Source organism: Micropterus dolomieu, linkage group LG23, assembly GCF_021292245.1.
Source record: "Micropterus dolomieu isolate WLL.071019.BEF.003 ecotype Adirondacks linkage group LG23, ASM2129224v1, whole genome shotgun sequence".
Lineage (NCBI taxonomy): Eukaryota > Metazoa > Chordata > Actinopteri > Centrarchiformes > Centrarchidae > Micropterus > Micropterus dolomieu.
This window is the reverse complement of record NC_060172.1, coordinates 22780217-22798652: the sequence shown is the minus strand read 5'-3', so window position 1 is coordinate 22798652 and position 18436 is coordinate 22780217. Positions and strand designations below refer to the sequence as shown.

Here is an 18436-nt window from a genome sequence, read left to right as displayed (position 1 = left end):
GAATCCCAACTCCATCTGTTGCTCCTTTGAAGATATGTCTGGCTAGGATTTTCACATTCTATAAATATAAATAACTATATATTTATAGCAATGACAAATCCTCAACTGAGTTTTGTTCCACTCGTAATGGACTGCAAAGTATTCGTGACTAAGCAGACACAGCTGCACGTACAGAAAAAGATTTTGTCACTGGCACTAAATTCTTTGTCATGGGTCATGTCTCTCTGTATGGAATGTGCACATATAGAGTGAGTGCACTTGTGTGTGTTGGAATGTGTGTGGATCAGATGTGCCAGTGTGCTGGAGAGGTTGATGAAAAGCTCCCCCAAAGTGAGGTGCCATGCGGTCAGCACAGCGGTCGTGCAGGAACAAAATCTAACCTCTGAGTCCCCGCCCTGGAAACCCAGCCGCAACCCAAAAGAAGAGGACAAGGGACAGCCAAAGAGAGAATATTGTTAAAACAACTGCTATTGTTCTGAAAATTGCGAATTAAAATACAACCGCCCAAAGTTACAGCAGGCTTTGCTTTTGCTATGTTTAACCAACACCAATAACAAGAATATTAAAAAAAGAATATACACAAAATAAGAAACTGCCACTAACTTATGCACTGAAAAAAAACTTTTAAAATCCTGTAACTGGCAAAGATGGTGAATAAGTGCCTTTCTGTTTAGATTGCTTTGTTTGTATATTCAGTGATACAATATTTAGAATTTTCTAAAGCCATACTAATGATGACAAATAAAGTTACTAAAATTTGAAATCATGTTAAAGAAAAGAAAGGGCACAAAGAAAGGGAACACATACAGTTGTTACACAGTATGCCTGATTAGAGATCTGACATTATTCCAGCCTCACTTCAACACTGGCCCTAACTTTCATTAACTCACCTTGCTCATTTTGCTCTTGCTGTCAGCGGTGAGGAATGACATGTTATTGATCTCATTCATCACCACAAAGTTCTGTTCCTCTCGCTTGAAGTTCTGCAACAGAGAGAGACAGGGGTAAAATACAGTAAAGGATGTGAGCTGCTACAAATGGCTGCATTCAAAGGCCAAGTGAACATCCTCACATGAGATTTGGACCAGAAAATAAAGACCTCCCCAACCATTCGGAACAGCTCTTCTGCATCTGGGTCTGGGCATGTCAGCCATCTTGCCCTGTAGCAGAACAAATAAAGGATCCCCAAAGTCACAACAAGTTTGGCTAATGAACAATATATGAAAAGATACGTGTATTATGTTCTGACAGGATTCAAGGTTCAAAATGTATAATGTGATGGTGTTTGTAACTTTGTTGTACCTGTTGTTGTCCACATAGCGAATAAGTAGAGGGTAGAGGGCATACAAGTCTCTGCAGAGGACAGCAAACTCATCACGTATAGTGCCGTCTTCCTCGTCCCCCTCTGATTTCCCCTCCATCCGCAAATGGTCCTCTTCAGCCACCACCTTCGAAGTGCGTTTCTTCAGCTTATCCATTGTTGGGATGAAGTGGGACTTGAGCATTTCTGGCTTTGCCCTGCTGACAATGGGCTGTGAAAACACTAGGAGAGAAAACAAATGGTGTCATCTCACTTGCACAAAAACTCAATCAGGCGTACATTGTGACATATCAATAGAGTTTAAAACAGTGCTCACCAGCCAACCTCTTCATCCAAGAAGCCTCATCAATACCCAAGTTGTTGACTACAATTTTCATGATGCTGCCCAGCAGCTGATTAAGGTGTTCTGATGTGACATCAGTGCAGATCTGGCCCTCCATCTCAGGGAAGTTCTCAAGTCCTCTCTCCCACCAGCGGGGCAGATAGTTACACAGCATGGGCAAAGTGATTTCAATCACATGAGGCATCTCAGTATAACGAGCTCCTGACTCTGCCAAGTCCCCAATCTCCTTTAGCAGAGCATCCAGCTCTGGAATGTCTGGACATAACTCCTGGACCTCATTGGGAAGGCCCAAGACTTTGGCATTCACAAGAGAAGTAGTGAAAGAAATCAAACTCAATAACAATACTTTGTTAGAGAGAAAACAAAGCTAAGGAAAGAGTAAAGCACTCACTGGCTCTTTCCCTGGGTGTCTTTGTGGTGTAGACAGAGAAGGCGTTGAATTCATTTAGATGGGGCTCTAAGTAGGCCACTGGCATAGCTGCTGCAAGGTGAGCCAAACACTCTCCAAGAGCTGGCCTCTGCCTGTAAATGTGAAGGAAAAATAGAAAAACAAAATGCTCCCAAATATCTACTTCTAAATGTAGCAATATTACATACTGAACTGTATGCAGATATGGAGTTACCTCTCAACATGTGGATTCTTGACAGTCCCTAGGGAGTAGATGCTACACATGATGCGATAGCATGACATCTGCAGATCATCCACTATATGCAAGTGACAATGACAGGCACAGCAGTGTCAAGATAAATGAATAAAACCATGTAAAAGTACTGATGTGAAAGCACTCACAGATGACATCATCTCCAAACTGGTGCTGAGCGATGTGATCAAACAGGGACGTAAGCACTGGGAGCAGGGCAATGGTTGTATAATTTATGTTCTGGGACACGCCTTTCACTTGCTTTAAAGGAGAGAAGCAGCACATGACCATGGTCCATGAATATTGAAAGATCCAGTGTTTAACAGATCATTTGCAAGAGTCAGCAATAGCAATATGTGCAAAACCACTTTAAATATTGTGTACTTCTTCTATTACCTGATTGCCTTTGGATACTTTGCCCAGTTTGAGGTTCTCTACCATCTTCTCTATATCATCAGCAGCACTTTCAAAGAATGACCGCAGCCCTGCTTTCACAATCTCAGGCCCCGACTTCATTACTGTCCTAATGAAGAAAAGCAGGAAGAGTATGATGAGAAACAAAAACAAATCAGCATGTATTCATCTTGATGGCATTATGCACCTTGTCAAAAAAAATAAAAACAACAAACCTTGCATCCAATGACCGTGCCAGAATGTGAAGACAGTTAACAATTGCTGAAGCATCCGTTCCTGCACATACAAATACAGTTCTGCTGTTATGAGGTCTTTCATAGAAATCATATGTCCGCATAATGTATACGCATATAAAACAAGAGCAACACCCCTTGCTCTGACCTGGGAGACTGAAAAAATACATTATAGGCAATACAATACAGTCACATATGAGAAACACACAAAAGAGTGAAAAGATTCAGAAAGATTGATGTTGAGAAACTGATATCTTACCAAAGAGAGAAACTCTGTGTCTCACCAGAGCGGACATTTTACAGAAGATACTATGATGAGAAGGAAAGGGAAAGGAAGGGAAGGAAAATGCAAGCAAAGGGAAATGCTGATAAAAGGGCGAAAGTGATATATGAAAATAATACATAATATAACAACTTTGTGTGTTATATGTAGATCATGAGAGGTCACCTTGCAATCATCTCCTTCTCCTTGTTGGAAGAATGCCCTCCACTACCCAGGACTTTTGCAGGAGTCGATAAGAAGTAGAGGCAGTGGTTTTTGAAATACTGGTTGATTAGAGGCATCAAGATCTAGGAGGGAGTGTTTTCAAAGAGAGAGTTTTTGCACTCAGTACAGCGATGAGGACAAGTTGGGACTTCAAAATTGTGACAACCCAGGTTTACACAATAGTCTCACCTTGGCAAAGAATTTGATTTCCTGCTCATGAGGAGACTTTTCCACTCGTCCACTGCTTACCACAGCCTCTGTAAAACACATTTCCAAATATGATAATATCTCAATAACAGGGGCAATATATATCTACTTTAAGTTACACAAATACAATTATATCAGATGTTTAAGTATCTGTTCTGCATCCTTGCCCCACAGTACCGAGATGAGCAATGAACTCCTGTGCAATTTCCATCCATTTCAACAGCTTCTGTAGGAAACCATAAGCAAATCTCTTCTCGATGGATGAGATGTCAGACTCCATATCTTTCAGTCCCCTGAAGTGAAACAGACTTTAACTCTTTTGAAAGATTCCCCCCATAAGTAACTGTGGCAAATCATAAACACATATTTCAGTCAACTTTCAAACTATAAGTTTGGAAGTTCAAGTAGTCAAGTTCCGTAATAGAGAAAGAATCTTTGATCATAAAAAGAAGCATTATGTAAAACTAAAAATACACAATCAACATATTAAACAGAAAATAAAGTTAGCAGCTTAAATGAAAATACATTTTAATAGCATGAAACAAATACACTTCTCTGCTAAATGTTCTACAGACATTGTTCTTCTGCTTTATTACCTTGTGACAGCATATCCATTAAGCTGCAGGAACTTGAGCAACTCATAAGCCTTCTCTCTATCTCGTGCCTTTTCCTTTGCTGTCAGGGTATCATAAGGCACCAGCAGAGGATGTGTTCCACCTCCTACACATACAGAAGCACAAATTAAAACTGAACAAAAGCTCAATCTCTCAGTTTCCATATGTCCAAAAAAAATTCTTACCTTTGGACTGCAGCTCCAGCTTTTTCTTTCGTCCCCAGGTGTTATGGTAATTTTCTGCCAGTTGCTCTGCCATAGACTGTAAATGGATATAAATTATTAATATTGATCTGATGCTAACATTATAGCACAGAACCTTAAAATATTTACTGCCATACCTGCAGGTCTCTTGAAAGAGCCATGTGTGTGATATCAATAGGCTGTGGACTGTAGCCATGGCTTGGGTCATAGGTTGCCTAGAACAGAAAGAGTTATCACTATATACTAGGGGTGTGACGAGATCTCAAGCCAGATTAAATTGTTGTTAAATTGACTTTTTTCACATGCTGTCAAGTCACACATTAATTTTCTTATGCAGTGAAATACAAATGTATAACTGATAAGACTGATAAGAAGACTCGTGAAGCTAATCAACTGAATCGCACCGCCCACGCTGTGAGTCCAGACAGCAACATAAACATCTAAAAATGGAAGCACAAACTTGCTCTGTTTAGGACTGTGACCATTTTATGAGCGGCTGAAGTTAACATGTGTGTGGATTTGTGGAGTGATTTCTGCCTGATCACAAGTGTTTCAGTTACTTTCGGTTTCACATGCAACATGCAGTCCCAAATTGCGTTGGCCAAATGGTGTGAAGGGGATAACGTTACTACCAGCGGATGAATAATGTAACGTGCAGCAGAGTAAAGGGCAGGTATCCCATTCATTAAATGACGACGTTAGTCTGGTAATATTATTACTTTTTTCTTAACGTGTCAGAGAACACTGAAGAGATTCTGAATGTGCAGAAAGTTTTGAACATGAGCAGAAAATCTGCTGAAACTCACAGAGCTATTAAAGTCCAGGAGTTTTACTGAATTAAAATTAAATAATCTATCATTGAGGTGAAAATGTGCCACATGCACATTTAAAGAGGTTACTTCTCCAAACAAAGACACAGAAGAGAAGGGAAGACTAAATCATGACTCAGCAGGGATGATATTAAAGAAATTGATCTACAGGAGAAACAGATCTGAAAGCAGCACGAAAAATTCATCAGAATACAGGAAATAAAGTGTTTAATACTCAAATTCTTCATATTTTAGCATTAAATATTTTTTAAAAATAGTGTTAGAATCTTGTCTCAATCTCATGAACCCAATCTCGAATTTCGTCTTGTCTCGTGGGTTATCACACCCCCATTATATACTGTACAATAAATAACTTCACTGTGATAGCATTATCAGATATTAGTACATTCATCCAACTGCTCTATACCTGAGCAGTCTGTGAGATTTTTCGTGATGCTGCCTTCTTCTTCTCTGACTCTTCCTCCTCCCTAGCTTTATCCATGTTCCACTCCCATGCAAGCATGGCTTTGACTGACTCTTTGATTGGCCAACGGTAGATCTCTTTGTCCTGCCAGAAGAAAAGTCAGTGTGATCAGAAACATTCAATGGCGAAGTCAAAGTACAGGAAGATTCAATGCACAGTGTGACTGTGAACCTACCTTCTCTGAGAAGGTTTTGTATGGTCTGAGCATGGGATGAGTTTTTGCATTTTCATCCAGCACCTCACCATATGACCAATTATTCTGGATCTGAAACATACAAGTATTACAGATGTCATTCATGCTTACAAATATAATGGTTTCCTTATTACTTGCAGGAGGTCAGTATCCATGTGCAATCATAAATTCTATGCATTCCACCACACAATGTATAGCTGTTATGATCAAACTAACCCAATATGTTGCTCATGAACTAGCTGAAAAATAGTATTAGACTATTGTGAACATTTACAGTGAGTGAAAACAAAAGTTCTACCTTTTCAAAGGCCCATTTGTCATGTGTATATTCAGCATATTTGTTGATAAAGGGGTCCAGTCTCTCAGGGATGATAGTGCTGTGGTTGGAGGGAGAATCAGAGTACATTTGGCTTTAATTATTTTAAGAGAGATACTTTATGTCATGACAGGCATAATGACAGAAATCCTCTCACTTTGTGGTCTCTACTGGTTTAGGATCAAAATTTCCCTCTGCATCTACTGATGCCTTTTTCTCTGTTTTGGAGGAGTAGCTGGCGTCTACATAGTCAGGAGGAATGGCTCCAGCAATGGCGCAGATGCATGGCATTGAAATTTTGAAAATCTCAGCATCAAATTTCTGGAATCACAGTAACAAGATATCACAATATGCCCATACACCATTTTATATACTGAAAAACAAAACTCTCTTATTGCGGGAGCTCCACCTTGTGTGCTAGTGATTCAAAGATCCCCCAAAACAGTTTGCGGGTCAGATGCAGCTCCTCTTCTGATGCAACTCCAAAGTTGGCCCAACCATTAGGGAGGCAGTAATATTTCCAACACCGCTCATAGTGATTGGTCAAAAGCTGTAGGACGCAAAAAAATTTAAGTGAAAGTAAAAAATGAATACCAGAAGAATACGTGAACTTAAAGGCAAATGTTTTGTTTAATAGTTTTAAAAGGTCCTCATACCTTCAGTGGCATTTTGGCATATTCATTGAGAATGGGAACATCAAACACCAGCCGTCTTAGCAGGTGCTGAAGCATGGATGGACGTAGATGTCTGAAAGAAAGACAGACAAAGTTAACTTCATTTATAAACCTTGCAATGTTAAATGACATTAAAAGTCTACCATGAATTTAAACTCACTTGCACAAAGCCATGAGGCACTCTTCAATGATGTCTCTTTGGGCCTTTGTGAAGGCTCGTCCGCGAGACAGCCGGTAGATTGTGTGCAACATGGAGTCAATCATTATGGCTCGGTGGTCACTGCCAGCAAAGAGTGGGGCACACTTGGTGATGAGTGGCAACACAGCAGAGCACAGGTAGCGGTTCAAGGCGAGGGCCATCTCTGTGGTGCTGAAAGCAACCTGTTGGACAGATATTTTAAGCAGTGAATTAAGTCGTTTAATATTATGGTCATAATCCTGCTCTGCACTTCTCCCCAAGGACCATATACGACTGTCTGTTTGTAAATTCTTTGAGGCTCACCGTGTCCAGAGAGGCAGCCGCCCTCATGTCAGGCAGAAAGCCCACCTCCAGCACATGGAGCAGGAAATCCTGGTTGTCAATACCATACACTCTGTCCAGGAACAGAACCATTGGAGCCTTGTGATCTGGCACAAAACTGGCTGACATCTTTGGTTCTATGACGCTGTTATCTAAGCATTGCATAAAGAAAACATTTTGGAAAAATCATTAAAAATATGCAAGGTTGGACAGAATTGATCTGCCAATGGAAGCGTTCAGCATACAGCTGTATACAACGTATGGTAACATTACATGTAGTTAAAACATGAATGAGAGCTAGTCAGGATACTAACATGGGGGTAATTAAATTAATAAACACAGACTTCAGAAATTCAGTATGTTCTCCTGAGTCTTTACCTTTTCCAAAAGAAGGAATCTGAACAGGAAGGCTGATGACTCCCACCAGATCCTCAATAGGGACCAAAGACCTCAGGATGGCCCTGATCCTCAGAGCCTCGCCCTTACCAGCCTGGATCAACTGTAGAGACAAAAGCTTGTTTTTTCTACAAAGACATTTTCAACTAGATTTCCTATACCTGTCTTTTCCTTTCTCTCAGCATGTTTAAGTCCAGTATTGTGGCTACTAAACAACTTACGTGCATCTCTGGAGCACAGCGTCCCAGCAAGTCAATAAGGGCAGAGTAGAAGGACATGATGGCATTTCCTAGGTGCACCTTGTTCTCCTCGTGCTGCTCCTCTCCTCCAAACCTACCGGTAAAAAATATAGCAGCTCTAAAACTTTCTTCTACAGCAACACTGGAGGAGATAAAGCACTCTTTGGCGTTTCATTAAATATCATCAGAAGGCCTTAGAACCAAAGCTAAGAGTTCTTACATGGGAAAGCGTCTGTCTTTCTTAACACTAGGGCCATCCCTTGCAGGGTCCTCTGATATTTTGATCGCCTCCTCTATTGCAGCCAGCAGACCATTACCACCCTCCCCTCTCAGGGCTGGACCAAAGCACTCAGGCCTGCGGATGAGGAGACGTACCACCACATTGGCATTCTCCTCTACGCTTTCTCCTGCGAAAGGGAAAGAAAAAATATGATTAACAATCATTAAAAAAAGAGAAAATGGAAACAATAAGTGCAATGAAATTAAATATTGCAAATAAAACATCAGACCATTGACAAATACGGCAAAACGAAGAAAGTCAAGGTATTTCTCTCCACCACAAGGATTCCAGCCAATGTCAGGGTAGCCTTTAGCCAGTAGCATTGGACAGCTCTGAAGTCCACACCCAGCTAAATACTTCACCACCTGGAAATAAATGAGTGTACTCAAGTGATGAAACATTTTTTGCACAGTGCTTATTTTGTACATATTGGATTGTGTTTTACCATTTCTAGGTCCTGCTCCTGGAGAGCCAATGCTAGCTCGTTGTTGTCGATACAAGAGGCTGCAGCCACGTCCAACGGGGTGGAGCCCCGCATTCCTGAAAGAATAACACAGAATGTCCAGCATTTATCACAGTTCATACATCAAGAATAAATCATCACGAATAATGCTGGAACTCAACAAAGACAATCACCAAGGCCGATGCCACTGTTCTGGAGAAGGTAGCTGAGGTGGTCAAACATAGAACGCTGATTTTGACGACTGATGCGACAAAAATAGCATAGGAAACGGCAACAGTTGGTCACCACTCGAGGGAATCTGATCTCCTATTGGAAGTAAGCATGTTACAAATGTAAAGTAAAGTAGCATATAATGTTGGTATTATGGTCTATTTGTGTCTATTACCTGGTGGTAATATAAAGCAAGGTTTATCTGCAAATTGAGCATACTGAAAATATACCTTTGAGTCTCCACCGCCAAGGACATTAACCATGACCTCCATGACAGTTTCATGCATGCCCAGAGCTCGCATCAAGTTAGGGTGCTGATAGAAAACTTTGTTACTCATGATGTTCCTGAAGAAAACAAAAAATATGATGAACAATAATAATGATAATAATAAGTCACTTCAAAGCAAGATATTCAGAATAAATTAAATCTCATATTAACCCGATGCTTTGAATCATAAGCCTCTCCTCTTCTGGACCCATCTGGACAATAAGCAGTGAGCGGATCTGGCCCAAGCACTCCAGCAGGTCCATGGTGTCGTTAATTGACACAGCATTGATGGTGTAGGCTTTAGGAAGGGCACGCATGAGCTCACCCAGCCCATCATACTGCCTGTGAAGGAGGCTGAACATCATACGCACTAGCTCGGGGTTCTGGATAAATGACTCCTGGGCCCAATGGATCATAGTATGGGAAATCAGCTCCTGCAATGTGCCTGGTAAACAGAGTAAAGAGAGCAGTAATACAAAATATACAATTTACTGTACTAAAGTGATTGTAGAAGAGGATTTTGATATGGGTTAAAGAGTTACGTAGTCACTGGCATGTGCTCATCATGGGTGTCTGTGCAATGCAAAGTGGCTACCGATGCTTTTAAGATTGTAATATATTACATTCTTTATCTTTGATCATCTAACAAGGTGAAATATTTCTATTTTCTCCAGACAGACGTCTCGAAAAGATACAGTTTTATTGCAGTTGTGCTTGATATGCAAAAGATGAGAGGCTCACTTGGTTTTTTATCTTCCTGTGGCTCAGGCTCCACCTCTACCTTCTTCTGGCGGACACTTTTCACCTTTTCCAACAGACGGAGCAGTCGTCCACGGACAGAAGTATCCACTTCTTCCTCTTGTTCTTCTTCTTCAATATGAACACCTGAGAGGGAAGTTTTAAAGAAGATACTGTACTGATGCTTCTATTTAAACCCGCCATTGTTACCAGTGTTCGTTTTAAATGCTGTCAGTTAATGTCACTTAATACTGTAGATAAAGACTGACCACAGTGTGCCAGCAGAGCATTGTGAAAAGTCAGCATAGATTCGCGGACCTCATCAGGAATAGGACACTCTTCATCCTCAGCGCAATTCTTAAAGTTCATGAGCATGTTGACCTACACAACAGCAAGAAAAGGTACAATCAAGTATGCTTATTATAATTTATAAGGAATGGCTAATCTTAGCATTACAAACTCATCCAAAACATATGCTAAGAAGAGTAAGTGATATTTGTTGTTCAGGAAGAAGATTCTGTCCCAGAAAGAAAGAGGAACCTCTTGCAATGTACTCTACACTCTTTGTATACATTTGTGTGGGTGTACCTGCTCCTGTGGTGGGGAGCGAAATTCACGGGTTTTGCGGGCGGTCTCGGCTGCACTCATGGTGAAGGCCAGCATAAGTTCATTGTAGCGCTGCCTCTGGTTGGACTGTATTTGGCTGACAAACTGGTCTGAAAATGCAGTGATGGCCTCCACTCTGTGACGCAGCTCACAGTCACAGAAATACTGCAGTAGTGTGCACATCTGAAGAACAAAAAGACAAGTGAATCTCTGACATTATATTAACAGTATCACTGGAAAGAAGAGCTTTTTTGTACATTATACAAAGACCAGCCATACCTGCAATTTGACTGACTCTGGAAGTTTCATCTGGAAAAGTCCTTGCTCTAGGTGTTCTTCTTTATTCTCACCACCTGTCTCTACAGGTTTCTCTTTCTCTGTTTCCTCAGCTCCTTTCTCGCCATTTACTTGCTCTGTCTCGTCCACCGTTTCTCCATGTGGCATGATGGATTCAGCGTTCTCTAATTCTTCCTCTTCCTCCATCATTTCGTCATCCTCCTCCCCCTCTCCACCCAAGCCATCATCCTCAAAATCCTCTTCTTCTTCCTCCTCCTCTACGGCTTCCTGCTCTTCTTCCTTCACCGCTCCTGCTTTTGGGGGTGCTTTTTGTTCCTTCTCTTCCTTCAACTTGGCATTCTCCTCAGCAGGCTCCTCTGCTTTCTTCCCACTGAAGACTGTGGGCTCAATCATCTTCAGGATGTGTGTGACATCTTCATCATCAAACACACCCATGATGAGGAGGGTACTGATGAGCTTGAGGATTGGAACAAAATGAAACTCAACACTGCCTCCCACAGGATCCCTCATGGCTTGACCTCCATCTTGCACAGCCTCAGTCAGCATGTTCAGGGCCTTGGTCTTCAGCACCTGGAAATACAAGCAAACGTGTTATTATTAGTGACTCAAGCGTGGCCTATAATACCAAACGTGTTCAAACTCACCTGTAAGGGGATGACTGGACTCAGTGTATAGATGTCTTGATCTGTTCCTACAAACCCAACAGAGGAGAAATGGAGTTTGGGACGCAGACATGTGGTGAGGCCAACCCCGGGTAAAGCATGAGATTTGACGGTGTACAGAGTGATGCTGCGTGTTTCGTCTGTCATTGGAACTATGAATTCCTTGTTGGTTCCCAGCCGGTTCCTCTTTGCAGACTCCAGGTGCATGCTGATGAGTAGGTCATAGAAGCCGCTCCTCATCGGGCCAGGTAGGTAGGTGTTCTCTATGGCGTAGAAGAGCTGGGATTCATCCACGTGGCTGCACAAAGCATGAGCCACACGGTTGTTTCCCAAAGCACACACTGAGCCATACAGCTTCAGAGTGTGATAGTGGAACTTCAGCAAGTCCATACGTTCAGACAGCTCTAGTATGTCAATACACCTAGAGGAAGAAAATGGGTTAATTTACCTGAAAATGACTAAAAGTAACACATTTTAATAAACATGCAAGAGATGCAGAGTGATGCCGCTCTGACCGGTTCTCCTCTGGGATGTGGAGGGCCATCATCGTGAGTGGCTCCTGACATTGCACTATCCAGCCCAGTCTCTCACTGATGCGCCCCGTCTCTGGAGCCAGGAAGTGGTTGGGCATACGGCTCCAGATGACTGGGGTTAACATTTGGACATCTAGTCTGGGAGGGCACTGGGGGACAGGGTTCTTGCGTTCACTCCGGAACATGGCGGCTGAGATGGGCATAATGTTCTAGCGAGACAAGTAAAGGAAGGCAAATGATGTGTTAGAGAATATATAACACATAACAAAGTTGGTAAAGCTCAATTGTTGTCTCGATTTTGAAGACTGGTGCAGACTGAGTGGAGTGTCCCTTTGTGACTAACCTTCAGCTTGCCTAGTTCGAACTGAATCATATTCTGACTGGAAGGAAGGACAAAGACAGCTGGGAACAGTTTTGTGTTGGGCTCCACCTGCAAGAAAAGAACAGAACATGGTTGCATTAAATGACCAAGAGTTTTTAAAGAACTAGAAGAATACCAGATTTAAACTTATCTGACCTGGTAAAATGTGTTGATCTCTTTTCCATTAGCAGTGAAAGTCATGAGTCCTGTGTCCAAATCAATAAGACAGCCAATCACAAAATCCTCCTGACTGACACGGGTCTGCTGGGAGCTGCTGAACACCCCTCCCCATACCATGTAGCAGTTACTGCGCTTTAAACTGAGGAAGACAGAAAAAAATCTTAATATTTACTGCATGTTTGACATTTTAAATGTTGTAGTTTTCTGTTTACAAGAGTGACATACCTATCATGAATGTTGCCTTTATCATCACCTACAGTGACTGTTACGTTTCTCACTTTGCTCATGTCAAAATGAGGGTCATACTGGTGATAGTCAGGTGTGATCCAGCCCACCCACACGCCACCGGGCTCCTGCCCCGCAAACACTCGCACAGAATAATAGTACTGGTAAAGGATGGAGGTTGATGGGAAATCAACATTAGTGCAGTTTCAGGTGAAGATGATTCAACATAAATGTCAAAGTTAACAGTACTGACACACAAGTTCAATGGGAAAAATACTGTAATAAACACAACATATGTTTATATTGTATGCTAATTAATGTATCTACAGTTACCAGTATGACCACAAATGAGCAACATCTGATGGATTTTATGTGGTTATGAATATGATAACCATGGAAATATAGTTTATAGTCATACTGTAGTGGTATTGAGGATAATGTCGACGTCATCCCTGTCATCTGGCACCACATCTTCCATTAAGCGGGGCATGGTGGGAACAACTGGGGGTGGAGTTATTAATGCAGCCTTCTTAGCCTTGAAAAGGAATCTGTGAAGAAAGGCAGCAATTACTCTCTATATGTCAAAATGTAAACCCAGCTGAAGACTACTCAAACCCCATACACCCCTTTTCATGTCACTCTGCATGAATCTATACAAACCCTTTCTTCTTGCTTTTCTCAGTTGAGGCATCCTTCTCATTCTCTCCATTTTTGATGGCAGGGGTCTCTTTAGGCACAGAGGGTTCTTTCTTCTCCTCCTCCTGCTCTTTGCGCGAAGCTGACTTCTTGAGTATTTCAAAGTCGGAGTCTGGGTCCACCTCTAACACCTCATCCTCAGGGATGGTCATGGAACGAGTAAGAAGGGTGGTCCCCGCTGGGACTTTGAAGGTCTCATGAAACTCAACTGGCATGCTGAGTCTGAAGAATAGCAGATCTGTGTTGGCGTTCTGAGATCCGAATGTCTTGTGGGTCACTTTGAGACAAGGGGCACTTTCCACTGTCCCATCAACACGGGACACCTAGAGCATAAATGAAAGGGGGCCAGGTCATGATCTAGAAAATATTACCTTTTTCATATTGGGAATAAAGACATTTTTCATCAAAACTCATAATACCTCAATGTGAGGATGATCTGTAGGCACAGTGATGAACTGGGGAAGGCTCTTGCTGAACCACATGGTAATGTCTCTTTTCATGTTGATTGCAAAGGGTTCAAATCCCTCCTGCAGGCCACAGATGGTAAAGTAACGAAGACTGCTGACGTTCTGACCCAAGTTGATTCTCCCGACCTGGGACAGGCCCAAACTGCACACAGGTATGAAGCCTAGGGATGTTCGATTCATGCATGAACATGCATCAGAAACACAAATCCACATGTACTAATATCCAATGTCTCTAACTGAAAACTTAATTTGCTATCAGTTGTTACTGTACTTACCCTCTCCTATCTCAATATCCTTAAAGGCCATCTCCGAGCCTGAGTCACTGATCAACATTTCTCCATTGAGTGTAAACATGATGTTCATCTCTGTAAGGTCAATCATACAACCCACCACGTCACCAGATTGCCACTGACGACCAAATGGCTCGTTTCCCACATGCCAACGTTGTGCCTGAAAAAGAAGACTGTTAGTTTTAGAGTTTTGTATTACAGAGGCTTTGGAATACTTCACAAGGACGTAAACCAGGTCTCTCTCCTACCTTGAAGCCATTGAAGACATACGCCAACTCATCCCCACCAAGTTCAGTGTCTGCACGAACACTGGGCCTGGCCCATCCCACTCTCATCTCCCCGACTGTCACAGCCTCAAACTCAAAGTACCACTTCCCCTGTGTGACAGCATAAGATTTCTCTGCTCTGAACACTCTGATCTTATCTCCACGGGAGCTGCCTGGCCCATCCCCGCCTACATTAAAACAAACACGGTAATGAACACCTAATAGAAAAGCTTGTAGATTTGATTAAACACCTGTATCTTAAGAATGAATTGTAGGACTACATAAAAAAGAAACAAATACTCCAGCCATCCTGTTTGTAGATGGCAGCACAAACTTACTGCTCTCCTGGTCAGGTGGTTCTATGTTGTAACCATATCCGATGAGAGTGCGAACAGCTGCGCATACTGTCTCTCTGTTGGTCTTTTTAGTCTTTTCATCCAGTAGGTTGTAAGGAACGAGACGGGGATTGCGCTTGTTCGTTATATCCTATAAAAAATAATAATAATAATAAATAATATCAAACGTGAAAATGTAATTGAACAAACTTGTGCATGTACCTATCAAACCTTCTCTACACACTACACATTATTATGATTATCATAGGGATTTCTCCATAAAAAAGAATGGTGGTACCTGCACAATACTGTATGTCCAGCCCTGGCGAACCCGGTCTCTTGCCCACACATTGTGTCCGTTTTCTGCTAGCCTCTCCACTAGAGTGTTCTGATTAGGAGTCAGCTTTACATGGTTGAGGTCCAGAGGGGCTGGCTTATATCCATTACTCTGCATGTAACTAACAATGCTTTGTGATCAGATCCTGGATATCCGTTAACAGTATACACGATAAAGAGAAGCAATGTCACAAAATGAAGCAAAATAAATGAATGCCTTGCGACTCACGTTTTCGGGAGCTTGGTCCTTTTCAGATTCTCCTCTGCTTTCTCATCTCCCATTCCTACATGACAGCCTAGTGCTAGCAGAGTCCTTTGAAATCAATCACAAGAGGCATTAGAAATAGAAAGACATGAAAGTACAGGGCTGTTACTAAGGTGAAGCCGCCGACTTACTTGAGTGTCTCTCCTGACATTGCTAAATTGTAGTTCTTCTCTGGTTCAGGCAGACTCTGGAAATCCACCAGGCAGGGGTGCAGCTTCTTGTTGTCATCCCGAAACTTGACAGCGATTTTAAAAAGAAAAAATTATTTTAAGGAAATTGTTAGTGTACACAACAACCTTTTCTAAGGACAAGATGACCAACAGTGAAAACACTCACTGGTCCATAGGTCCACCCTTGTTCAATGCGAGTAACAGCCCATAACTCATGGCTATTTTCTGCAAGCTTCTCTCGAATGCGCTCCAAATGAGGAGGAAGTACAATCTGAAAGAATGATAAATTCAGTGCAGTGGAAAAGATGAAGATGAAAAAGAGATGGAATGGGATTTTACCTGTATAGTGTCTACAGGGCAAGGAGTGAAGGCTGTATGTGAGAGTGACTGAGTTGGACCCAACAGGTTGCGGATGCCATCAAAATCATGCTTATACTCCTTGATTGGCTCAATCCGCAAACGGTCCCTGGGCAGCACCGCCTCGTAGCATGGAGCATAGCCTGGAGGTGGGAGGAACTTGAAATCCCCATGGCGTCCTCCGAGAAGAAACCGCAACCTGGCAGTTAGAGTGGAAAATTGACATTAGTCTCATATGTCATAACTATACCTCACTTATTAAAGAAAACATTTATTCATGATAATTCATTTTTATGTCATACGTAACGCCTGCAGAGAAGCTGACAACAGGGAAAAACAAGCCGTCCAGATTGAAGTTCTCAAACATGCCCTGCACAGGATGCCCATTGATACGGAAGGAAATACTGGGCACGCTCAGATCCAAACAGCAGCTAACCACGTCCTCTGCTGCCAGGATGTGCTGATTGGGTGTGGCAACATGACGCGGAACACGTCCTGTGGACGCATAGAGCAAATTAACATGTTTGTTGATATACAGTACATGAAATCTCAAGTTTATTTGTATAACTTGTAGGCATCATGTGGGAAAAGTGGTATGGGCACAAAAGCACAACATCAAATGAATTTATTTGCCTTGTTTAAATAAATCCAATAAATGTATATATTCTTAGAAATAAATTTGAGCTGGTGCCAGTCAAATGCAGGCAAAAGACTACTACCGTGTCATACCAATTTTACTTTACCTGACCAGAGGTGAAGCCCGTCAAAACCGTAGGAATAGAGATCATCCCCAACCCCGTTGCCCCCCCAGCCTTCCCCTCCACCAGGGTAAGGACTGTAGCCCTCTGTCAGAGCCCAACCCACACGTAGGTGATATGGCTGAGCTGTAACGAATGGCTCCACGTGGTCCACCATCACCTCAAAATACCACTTCTTGTACTGAGTGGATCCTTCACAAGTTCCGAGGAAAATGTTGGGTCTCATGCTAAAGGAGGATTACAAAACAAATATTGAACTCAGATGCAGCAGATGTTTAGGTAACTGGGCTTCAGCACAGAAGAAAGAGCACAAAGCATTTTCAGCTTTTGTGCCTATACAAATCGTCTCACCTAGTTACATAATTGATAATGTTGGTTTGAAGTAGGAGGTCACGACCTGGGAGCAGATTCTCTGTGATGAGATTCTGATTTGACCTGACAGCCACCCCGTTACACACACACAGAGAACAGAGCACATCCAAGACCTGGCAAAAAAACCAGAGACAGAAATCTGTTAAGATGTTCTGGGGCTGCCTTGTAACTCGAGATTTGATATATTACTATATTTTACATATCAAATATATTAACTGCAGTCAACTCAGAATTTTCAGGTTTTTCCAACATGCTCAGCAAACAGTGTTACATGTTCCTGACCTTATGATTGCGGCCATGCTTATCCAGCAGCGAGATGATTGACTTGATGTGATTCTCCTGGATAATATTCAGCACCTCTGGACTCTCAATCAGAACGCAATACAACACCTCCAGGATTCCTGTCAAAATAATGCGACAATATGTAAATATATACCATTGCCAGTACATGTTTATACGGTATGGTGGAAAAGGACAATACACTATGATAGATCCTTGGAAAGAGTTAACAGGAACACATTAAAATTTAACAATGTACAGGATTACAATTGACCAGAGTTTGAAAGCATTGCAAGTTTCACATTGTTAGTATTTGTTGCAGAACCATTCTTTTCAATTGCATCATATTTCTTAGTTGGTCTGTATGCAGTTTGTAACAATAACATGGGAAATGACAAGGTGTTCACCTTTATTAGTGAGTAACATAAGCATTCATCATTCACAGCTACGGCGTGTTTGCATGAAACAAAATGTACATTGTGCATTTAAATGAGCTTCCATATGTCTAAAGATACCTGAAGATGCCTCCAAACGATCCAATTTACTGACCAGCCAGTCAAGGTTATCACAGAACAGGGCGCAGTTAGCACGATTACCTCTGATCAAAGAAGCTTCACAAAAGAAGAGAGGAAGACAAGATTGTTGGTTCACAAACAAAAATGATGACTAGATGTGGGGAACATAAAGGACTAAAAGATCTAAAATCACTATTAAAGCATAGAACAAATGATCAGATGTGCATACCTAGCAATTCATACAGTAAATTTACTATCTCCTTCCATGACTCTGCGGCTTCTTCCCCAGCATACTCGGAGAAGTGGGCTGCTGTGTTGTAGACATTGAGACGATCAACGCAGTCCAAGACATGAGTAATCATTCCCTGTTAAAAACAATAAAAACTTGTACAGAACTGAAATACAAATGTTGA

The 18436-nt window shown here is 41.9% G+C and overlaps 1 protein-coding gene across 1 annotated transcript in view; it reads right to left on the bottom strand.

Moving 5' to 3' along the window:
- LOC123963817 (ryanodine receptor 1-like) overlaps nt 1-18436 on the bottom strand; it is a 49702-nt gene that overhangs the window by 20966 nt on the left and 10300 nt on the right. The window contains exons 16-73 of the mRNA XM_046040878.1: nt 18253-18388; nt 18024-18119; nt 17512-17630; nt 17209-17342; nt 16843-17084; nt 16402-16594; nt 16082-16298; nt 15909-16013; nt 15704-15807; nt 15537-15620; nt 15270-15429; nt 14975-15122; nt 14619-14824; nt 14356-14530; nt 14033-14241; nt 13578-13936; nt 13336-13465; nt 12918-13078; nt 12669-12831; nt 12495-12581; nt 12134-12360; nt 11601-12039; nt 10939-11526; nt 10642-10842; nt 10323-10434; nt 10057-10200; nt 9487-9760; nt 9278-9392; nt 9011-9143; nt 8820-8914; nt 8604-8739; nt 8315-8501; nt 8077-8188; nt 7838-7958; nt 7442-7611; nt 7100-7320; nt 6922-7012; nt 6675-6815; nt 6423-6586; nt 6248-6326; nt 5932-6021; nt 5700-5840; nt 4601-4678; nt 4446-4521; nt 4243-4366; nt 3824-3939; nt 3629-3696; nt 3401-3522; nt 3212-3261; nt 2935-2995; nt 2702-2828; nt 2455-2566; nt 2288-2369; nt 2056-2186; nt 1638-1958; nt 1303-1543; nt 1073-1160; nt 891-983 (exon numbers count right to left, since the gene is read on the bottom strand). Coding sequence (XP_045896834.1) covers nt 891-983; nt 1073-1160; nt 1303-1543; nt 1638-1958; nt 2056-2186; nt 2288-2369; nt 2455-2566; nt 2702-2828; nt 2935-2995; nt 3212-3261; nt 3401-3522; nt 3629-3696; nt 3824-3939; nt 4243-4366; nt 4446-4521; nt 4601-4678; nt 5700-5840; nt 5932-6021; nt 6248-6326; nt 6423-6586; nt 6675-6815; nt 6922-7012; nt 7100-7320; nt 7442-7611; nt 7838-7958; nt 8077-8188; nt 8315-8501; nt 8604-8739; nt 8820-8914; nt 9011-9143; nt 9278-9392; nt 9487-9760; nt 10057-10200; nt 10323-10434; nt 10642-10842; nt 10939-11526; nt 11601-12039; nt 12134-12360; nt 12495-12581; nt 12669-12831; nt 12918-13078; nt 13336-13465; nt 13578-13936; nt 14033-14241; nt 14356-14530; nt 14619-14824; nt 14975-15122; nt 15270-15429; nt 15537-15620; nt 15704-15807; nt 15909-16013; nt 16082-16298; nt 16402-16594; nt 16843-17084; nt 17209-17342; nt 17512-17630; nt 18024-18119; nt 18253-18388 — 9099 coding nt within the window. The remainder of the gene's footprint in view (nt 1-890; nt 984-1072; nt 1161-1302; nt 1544-1637; nt 1959-2055; nt 2187-2287; nt 2370-2454; nt 2567-2701; nt 2829-2934; nt 2996-3211; nt 3262-3400; nt 3523-3628; nt 3697-3823; nt 3940-4242; nt 4367-4445; nt 4522-4600; nt 4679-5699; nt 5841-5931; nt 6022-6247; nt 6327-6422; nt 6587-6674; nt 6816-6921; nt 7013-7099; nt 7321-7441; nt 7612-7837; nt 7959-8076; nt 8189-8314; nt 8502-8603; nt 8740-8819; nt 8915-9010; nt 9144-9277; nt 9393-9486; nt 9761-10056; nt 10201-10322; nt 10435-10641; nt 10843-10938; nt 11527-11600; nt 12040-12133; nt 12361-12494; nt 12582-12668; nt 12832-12917; nt 13079-13335; nt 13466-13577; nt 13937-14032; nt 14242-14355; nt 14531-14618; nt 14825-14974; nt 15123-15269; nt 15430-15536; nt 15621-15703; nt 15808-15908; nt 16014-16081; nt 16299-16401; nt 16595-16842; nt 17085-17208; nt 17343-17511; nt 17631-18023; nt 18120-18252; nt 18389-18436) is intronic.